This window comes from Limulus polyphemus, unplaced genomic scaffold, assembly GCF_000517525.1.
Source record: "Limulus polyphemus unplaced genomic scaffold, Limulus_polyphemus-2.1.2 Scaffold5274, whole genome shotgun sequence".
NCBI classification, from domain to species: Eukaryota; Metazoa; Arthropoda; class Merostomata; order Xiphosura; family Limulidae; genus Limulus; species Limulus polyphemus.
In genome coordinates, this window is record NW_013670884.1 from 44,726 (window position 1) to 54,467 (window position 9,742).

General features: G+C 33.9%; 1 protein-coding gene across 1 annotated transcript in view; it reads left to right on the plus strand.

Annotated features, from left to right (window-relative positions):
• Positions 1-3,235: 3,235 nt before the first annotated feature.
• LOC106472362 (cAMP-specific 3',5'-cyclic phosphodiesterase, isoforms N/G-like) overlaps positions 3,236-9,742 on the plus strand; it is a gene marked incomplete at its 3' end in the record, with an annotated part of 25,658 nt that continues 19,151 nt past the window's right edge. The window contains exon 1 of the mRNA XM_022400950.1: positions 3,236-3,643. Coding sequence (XP_022256658.1) covers positions 3,507-3,643 — 137 coding nt within the window. The remainder of the gene's footprint in view (positions 3,644-9,742) is intronic.

Sequence of the window (9,742 nt, forward strand, 5' to 3'; positions counted from 1 at the left end):
ATTATTTGATTCATAAAATCTTTAAATTATTTGATAAATTAAATTAACATAAATTATTTGATAAATTAAATTAACATAAATTATTTGATAAATTAAATTAACATAAATTATTTGATAAATTAAATTATCATAAATTAACATAATTAACATAAATTATTTGATTCATAAAATCTTTAAATTATTTGATAAATTAAATTATCATAAATTAACATAATTAACATAAATTATTTGATTCATAAAATCTTTGTTTGAATTTATTATAGTGTGACGAATACTGTATTAACAATGTATGTTATTAGTTGTCAATTTTAAATACAACAAACTTATCAAATACCTTATCTATAACTATAATAATTTCTTTGATAATTTAAAATTAGATGAAGTTGGGCGTTATACTTAGTTCTGTACTAGTAAACGTATTTTCAGGTCCTTTATTTAAACATGTAGTAACTGGAAACTCAAAAGTAAAAAAAAAATGTTCTAAATTTAAAGTTTAAATAAAACTACAAATTTTGGAATCTTAAAATTCTTAGAAAAAAAATATTAACGATTTTATACTTGTAGTTAGTCATAAAACTACAAATTTTGGAATCTTAAAATTCTTAGAAAAAATATTAACGATTTTATACTTGTAGTTAGTCAAAAAAACGTTTACAGAATTGACGAAAACGAAGACAGTTATGTGTTTTACAAAAACGTTCCGTTTATTACGACCTGATGATGTCTTTTTCTGGCGAAACCCTGGCCGTGATAAACGAAACGTTTGTGAAACGTACAACTGTATTTCTACCGTAAAAACTACTTTCTTCCATTCTCGTTGCTTTTGTCAATGAAAAATAATTATCATTTTAAATATTTCAATCTTAAATTAATATCTGCCGATTTATCTAACTCTTTAATTTAAAAATAACATTTTATGCTCAAATTGTTATAAATTAAACTAATACCAATAATACATTTTTAAATATAGTAAAAATGGATAACATTAAACTAATGTATTTCAAATTAGTAAAAAAAAAATAATATTTAAGCTTAAAAACATTTTTTCAAACTTCAGTTTCTTTACGATATTCCAAGTTTACATAAAGTGCCAGCGAAATTTCTAGATTCATTACAAGTTCTGTTAAACGGCCCCCCAGTGTCCATTACAAGTTATGTTAAAACGGCCTCCCAGTGTCCATTGCAAGTTCTGTTAAAACTGCCCACCAGTGTCCATTACAAGTTCTGTGAAAACGGCCCCCAGTGTCCATTACAAGTTCTGTTAAAACGGCCCCCAGTGTCCATTACAAGTTCTGTTAAAACGGCCCCCCAGTGTCCATTACAAGTTCTGTTAAAACGTTATTGGAACCATTTGACTTATGCTGATAAAATTCTGTATACTTTATACAAAAAATCATTTAACTAAGTTTACTTAATAAAGTTTCTTGTCTCATTTGTAAAACTTTTGTACAAAATTTAAACTTTACCGAAACAGCAAACACATCTTTCTTTTTTTTTATCTCCCAGTGGGACTTACAATGTTAAAATCCAGGGTTCGATTCTCTATTGTGACACAGCAGATAGACGGTGGCTTACACCGCTAGAAACCGGTTTTCGATACTCGCAGTGGGCACAACACAGATAGCCCACAATGTAGCTTTATTCTACCGACTTTCCATTTTACCACTCTGTGTTTTAAAATACCTTTAATTTGGTTTAAAATTTTCAATTTGTTAAAGGTCAGTATTTAGAAGATGATATTACAATATTAAATCAAAATAATACTAAAGATCACTGTAAAATTGTATTTAGTTTTAATAAACGAATTGTATTTCAACGATAGTGTCTTTAAATAAGTAATTGGAACGTGTAAGGAGACCAGTATTCTACTAACGTTGCTAATTTGTTAGTTATTTTTAAATCATCATACCAAGCCTGTAAATCTTAACTTTTCTAACCGTTATTAGTTTGTTTATTGTTCAGCACAAAACTACACAATGGGATATCTGTGCTGTACCCACCACGGGTATCGAAACCGGGGTTTAGCGTTATAAACCTTCAGATTTACCAGAAACCTGTCTGTTGATGTACCAGTGAGCTACTGGGGGGGGGGGGATAAATTACCTTACCAATTTAGATTTCATACAGGTAGTTTATCTAAATCACCCAAATAACATAGGAATTCATTGTACCAATGAATTAATATTCAGAATTTTGGTCTCTTGCTGTTTAACAGTGTGTGGTTGAAAACTTCAGTTAATGGGTGGTAAGTTAAAAATTTCATGCTTTCAAATATAACATTAATAAACCACCAATAATAATGTAAGAGTGTTTGTTTTGGGAACGACCACCAATAATAATGTAAGAGTGCTTGTTTTAAAAACGACCACCAAGTATAATGTAAGAGTGCTTGGTTTATGAACGACCAACAATAATAATGTAAGAGTGTTTGTTTTGGGAACGACCACCAATAATAATGTAAGAGTGTTTGTTTTATGAACGACCACCAATAATAGTGTAAGAGTGTTTGTTTTAGGAACGACCACCAATAATAATGTAAGAGTGCTTGTTTTGGGAACGACCACCAAGTATAATGTAAGAGTGTTTGTTTTATGAACGACCACCAAGTATAATGTAAGAGTGTTTGTTTTGGGAACGACCACCAATAATAATGTAAGAGTGCTTGTTTTAAAAACGACCACCAAGTATAATGTAAGAGTGCTTGTTTTATGAACGACCACCAAGTATAATGTAAGAGTGTTTGTTTTATGAACGACCACCAGGAATAATGTAAGAGTGTTTGTTTTAGGAACGACCACCAATAATAATGTAAGAGTGCTTGTTTTAGGAACGACCACCAATAATAATGTAAGAGTGCTTGTTTTGAGAAATTGTTTTAGGATCAAGTTGTAACAAACTCATTGTTTTCTTGCCTGAGCTCAGGAATGGTTGTAAATTTCTTACTTCATGTGCGATGCTACTTGTCCGTCTACTAGACATTTTTATCTATGTAAGGTCGACAGTACGATAACTTCCCTCCTGTATCACGACCGTATTGCTCCTCTGACGTCATCGTTAGAACTTTCCATTCCGCAGGTCTTTTAGAGAGATTTTGATGAACGAATTCTGAACCGATTTACCAATAGAAAGCAGGGGATCCTTTCGAGTTTTGCCGCGGTTGCTGCGTTCTTTCGTACTTAGTCATTATCGATTTCCGTCAAACAGTCATTTAAAACGAACAGAGCTTTGCATGACTAGAACTGTTTCTACGCTTCGGAGAGATGTCTTTTCTAAAATATTCTAACCCCAAGAAAGGCCTAAACTTTGGATAATTTTACGTTAGCACAAGTTCTGTATTCCGTAGATTAATACTTGTTTCACGTTATCATGACCCATTATCACATCCCCAAACTCAAAATTATTGTTATGGTTTTAGTCAATAAAGGATTTGAAAAAACAGTTTTTATGTAAACGGGCAGTTTTACATGCTTGCGATTGGTTTTAAATGTTGACGTTGTTTCGACATAATGGAAACTGACATTAGACAAAATGAACTTCCTGAAATTAAGCTTGACGAACCAGACGATGAAGAAACTGGTGTTGAACCTAAATCAGGCTTTCTGACACTTCCAGTTCCTCGTCGTCGCCACTCTTGGATATGTGGGTGAGTTTTTAAACCGTTATAACTAAATTATGTCCTACTGTAAGACTAACTCTCTCGTCTCCAGGGGGGGTATTTCATTCGATTTTTTAAAATTTCAAAGTCAGATTTTGTTAAAATTCAAGAAATAAGTACAAAACACTCAATATAATATAAACAATTATATTATTAAATTACATAAGAAAGAAAAGAAGATACAGAAGAATACTCGGGGGTGGATCCTAAATAAATATATTATTATTAAATAATCAATAAAATAAATGTTTTATTATTACACAATAAAAAATTGTTGTTATTAAAGAATAAATAAAATAAATGTTTTATTATTACACAATAAATAAAAGAAATATGTTATTAATCAACAATAAATAAACAAATATATTATTGTTTAACAATAAATAAACAAATGTTTTATTATTAAACGATAAATAAATAGATACATTATTATTAAACAATAAATAAATATATCATATTATCATTACACAATAAGTAAACAAATGTGTTATTATTAAACTCCGCAAAGTAAAGTAAATGTAGGAGTAAACATACGTGACCCTAGAAGTTACAGGAGAGCTCCGTGAAGTAAAGTAAATGTAGGAGTAAACATACGTGACCCTAGAAGTTACAGGAGAACTCCGCGAAGTAAAGTAAATGTAGGAGTAAACATACGTGACCCTAGAAGTTACAGGAGAGCTCCGCGAAGTAAAGTAAATATAGGAGTAAACATAGGTGACCCTAGAAGTTACAGGAGAGCTCCGCGAAGTAAAGTAAATATAGGAGTAAACATAGGTGATGCTCGATATTGAACTTAGTGTTAAAGTTTCCTAAATTTTAAAAATAGGAACAATATGATAAAATATGTAAGATGACAAATATATTTGTTTAGTTTGTAAAAATAGCAGCAAGAAGAAAGAGGTAGGTAGCATCAAGACGTTTAAATCTGAAAACACCACGAATGTTAGTAATGTTTTCATAACAAATAATTATTAAAAACAGGTTTCTCGAAATACAAAAAAAAGTAATTTAGAATGGATGGTTTTTTAGTGCAAGCTGACGTCGTTTTATGTTTCCTTCGTATTTGATATGAGAATAAAACCATACATCCCTTATAATTATTGTACAAGTTCACGCGTTTCTAAGAGAAGAGATTTCACCGGTTGTCATGGTGATTAATAGACTAAATTCCTTGTTGCTAACACCACGGGAGTTTAAAATTGTTACACGTTGTATTATTCTGAACAACACAGTAGTCTCTAGCCCTAATAATATAAGCCGTACATTTATGTTGCTTGGATTCGCGATATCGAGGAGGTGGTCATGAAAGCTCCATTGATTTTTTTTCCCTGGATAATTGTGTTTACACACATGCCGTACAGAGGGCGAAGAGCGTCATATTTGTGCACATAAATTCCAGTTATAAAAGTGTAATAGCAAATTACCCCAGTAACGTTGCCTATAGAAATAAGATCTTACATTGACGAAATAAAATACTTTTGTGTGTTTGTGATAACAGACAAAGATTGGTAACAATAAGAAATGCTGATAGAATGTTTGTTGTATAAGTTTGACTAATGGTTTGGTTTTTGCTAAGCGAAAAGATACACAGTGGGCTACCTGTGCTCTGCCCAACACGAGTATCGAAACTCGATTTGCAGCATCGTAAGCCTACAGCCTTAAGGCTGAGCCAGTTGGGAGTTTGACCAGTGAACAAGTGTGTAATAAGTTTTATGCTAACCACGAATGGGTTACGACTTGTTACAAGTCTTTTTATAGATAGTCTTGTTGCCTACGTTGATTCATATTCTTTTATTTTCCAATGCACTTAAGTACAAGGGATATCTCCACCTTAGAAATTATAAATCTCTGATCTGAACAAATATTTGTGTCTGAATATTCTGACTCTTGCCCATCTATTCCCAAAACGGTCCATTTTCGATGACATCTCCCCGCCAACCAATGCCAAAATATATTTCTGATATGTTCCTTTCCACCGCGATTTTACGACAGATCTGGTTGACACGTGACATTATTTAGCATATTCATCCCTCCGTATGTATGAATTATCAAAATATGTCTAATGAGATATCTTTAACCTCAGTAGTTCTTGTAAATCATAAAGCTTTACAATGGGCTACGTGTGCTCTGCCCACTGCAGTTATCTAAACCCGAAGTTTAACGTTGTAAGTCCAGAAACTTACTGCTAAACTACTGTTGGTTTCACCTCAGTAAACATAACTTAATTTTTGAACAGTTTTTAGTTTTTTCCTTGTTAAAAAGCCAACTGCACAGTCACTAACATGGTGGTTTGTGCTCTGGCAAGAGCACCTCTGTTCCAGAGTTAAAACAGTCATCCTCAGACGTAACCCTAATAAACTGGACATTCCTGGAGTTAAAACAGTCATCCTCAGACGTAATCCTAATAAACTGGACATTTCGGGAGTTAAAACAATCATCCACAGACGTAACCCTAATAAACTGGACATTCCAGGAGTTAAAACAGTCATCCTCAGACGTAACCCTAATAAACTGGACATTCCAGGAGTTAAAACAATCATCCACAGACGTAACCCTAATAAACTGGACATTCCGGGAGTTAAAACAGTCATCCTCAGACGTAACCCTAATAAACTGGACATCCCGGGAGTTAAAACAGTCATCCTCAGACGTAACCCTAATAAACTGGACATTCCGGGAGTTAAAACAATCATCCACAGACGTAACCCTAATAAACTGGACATTCCGGGATTCGGCTGATGTCTGCACAAGCGGTTCAAAGGTTGCATTTTTGACCTGAAGAAAGAGAGAAAACAAACAGCTGTGTTTTTTTTCTTGATTATCATATTGTCTAACGCCATCTTTGTTTTGTTTTCTTTTTCTCTGAACTTTTACATCTAGGTCTCTCACATAATTTATTAGTCTGTCTTTCTTTATCTCTCTCTCTCTCTCTGTGTTTTCCGTTGATTTCTTTATTCAATAATAGGAAAATTTTATCTCCATTCAGTAATCTGATCATGACAGGTAAGCCTAATGGCGATGATGAACTGTGAGTAATTGAGTTGTTATCTAAAAGCTGTAACAGCTCAGTCATGACAGGTAAGCCCAATGGCGATGATGAACTGTGAGTAATTGAGTTGTTATCTTAAAGCTGTAAGAGCCCAGTCATGGCAGGTAAGCCTAATGGCGATGATGAACTGTGAGTTATTGAGTTGTTATCTAAAAGCTGTAACAGCTCAGTCATGACAGGTAAGCCTAATGGCGATGATGAACTGTGAGTAATTGAGTTGTTATTTAAAAGCTGTAACAGCTCAGTCATGACAGGTAAGCCTAATGGCGATGATGAACTGTGAGTAATTGAGTTGTTATTTAAAAGCTGTAACAGCCCAGTCATGACAGGTAAGCCTAATGGCGATGATGAACTGTAGCTAATAATAAACCTCGTTCTTGGTCGAAATGTTACAGAATCGAGTCTCGCAAGTACACTAAACTTTTCAAACAATACACTTGTAGAACTAACCAAATCGTTAAGTTTAAACAGTTGTGGTCAGATTAAAACCAACAAAAGTCTGCAAGAAACAAATTCGACATATACTCATACAGCTGCATCCTACACAGTCGTTTTGTTAAACACTCTAAGGTCACTTTCCAGTATCCTTGTTCTACTCTCCATGCTCACATTTTTATACGTTCCACATTCATACTGTTATATATTTCACACTTGTAGTGTTAAACGTTTAACATTCACATTTTAACAATCTCCATACATGCATTGCTGCATCCTACACATTCGTATTGTTGTACGTTCCACGTGGTGGTTCAGTTACATTATTTTCTTCTTTTGGTACAAAAGATGGGCAATAAGTATGTAAATGGTGTTTTGTATTTACAACCCGAACAGTGCCTTCTAGGGCTCAGGCATAGCAGTCTTTATCTTCAACTATTGGAAAGCAACCACCGGCACAAGGGCTTTGGCTAGCTTTAAACAAAATGACGGGAGTGACTGCCACTTTTATAAATCACCCACAGCTGAAACTGCGAGCGTGTTCACCACCATCACAATACGCATGCTCGGAACGCTAACCACTAACAGTTGAAAGTCAAATATTTAATCACTACAAGGACTACACTGTCCAATCTAATACTGCACATAAAATCACGATAATTCAACTAATGATAGAATAATCTTTACAGGTTTTGTTGTTATTCTTTAATATATAAGTGGTTTAGAAAAATATTGTCAATTCGATATCAACATTAACGTAACAGCCGTTTTATGACCGACGTTTAGGGAGGATATTGTTATTAGACAGACAAATAAATATTATACTTTACATTCTAACTGTATACATCGCCTCAATTTTATTTACAAAATAACATCCGGTTTCGCAGTCTAGAAAGCTTGATCAAACGTTCATAGCATAAACTTAATTGGTGTAGCTTAGTTACAGAAGGCCACCTGGTGGCATCACAAACGTGCTTAGCTACTTGCCTATTTCTTCTTTGGACTTTTCCCGAAGATACAAGTTAAACTATAAAACATAAGGACTTATACTAAAGTTCAGATTTCACTCTTTCACGTTGGTAAACACAGAAACATTGTTCTCATCGGATTATTTCAAAGGATTTAAAGCCAGGGCCATTATCAATGATGTTTATCTAACCTGATAGAGTTTAGACTTGAACTCCATTCCCCTGGCAATTGTGAAGCACACAGAATAACTAACTATACGTGGCTTTTCATTACTCATTTAATTTTCATGTAAACAAGTATATACCTACATGCACAAACAGTGGTGATGGATGTACTAAAATATGTAAATATAATTAGAGAGATGTATACTCACTCCTTGTATACATACATATATATATATTATTGTACCATGCCGCTGGAGTTTTCTGTGGACACGAGCTTTAGATATTCTGAGTCTTCTGTCAGTACATGCTTTTACAGTGAACATCTGAGTTCTTTTCTGAGTTGTATCTTTTACAGCAAAAAACATAATAACTCAAATTCTTTTGGAGAAGGTGAGAATCTGAACGGATGTTTTCAGAAATTCATATTTTCTTCAGAGATTTGTGATTCTCAGATTTTCTGGTTTTACACAGTGGATCTGGTTTTCAGAAGTTCTGGTTTTAGTCGATAGATCTCGTTCTCAGAAGGTCTATTTTAACATAGTGGATTTAGTTCTCAGAAGTTCTGGTTTTATACAGTGGATCTGGTTCTCAGAAGTTCTGGTTTTAGTCGATAGATCTCGTTCTCAGAAGGTCTATTTTAACATAGTGGATTTAGTTCTCAGAAGTTCTGGTTTTACACAGTGGATCTGGTTTTCAGATGTTTTACGCGGTAGATCTGGTTCTCAGAAGTTCTGGTTTTAATCGATAGATCTCGTTCTCAGATCTATTTTAACATAGTGGATTTAGTTCTCAGAAGACTAGCTGCCTTCCCTCTAGTCTTACACTGCTAAATTAAGGACGGCTAGCGCAGATATCCCTCGTGTAGCTTTGCGCGAAATTCAAAACAAACAAACAAATCTTGACCAACATTAAGCTTGATTTTGGTTGTTCCAACAGTAACTTTGTTTTTGGTTGTTCAGATCAACATTAGGCTTTATTTTGCTTTTCCCGGTCAACATTAGGCTTTATTTGTTTATTCTTTAACGTGAAGTGGGTGTATTTTAATTTCTTCTCCAGTCTATCAACCAGAAAGTGGGTAGAAGTTTTCTCCATTATGGGTCCAGGAGACAAAATGAAGGGCCAGTTCGCATCTCAACACATCTTTTCGGCTGCTGAAGTTCAAAGTATGTGCACATTTCTAACATCAATAAGGATCAACTTTAGTGTGTATAGTTCACCATTTTCCATGTTGATTAATCACTTACACCTGTCTGTCTTTCAACACACTTTTTGACTTCTACAACAGTACAGGAAGAGTAAAAAAAAACAAGACTGATGAGGTTAATTGGAACACTACCATCACCTAAGACAAGACTGATGAGGTGAAATAGAATACCACAATCACCTAAGACAAGACTGATGAGGTGAAATAGAACACCACAATCACCTAAGACAAGACTGATGAGGTGAAATAAAACACCACAATCACCT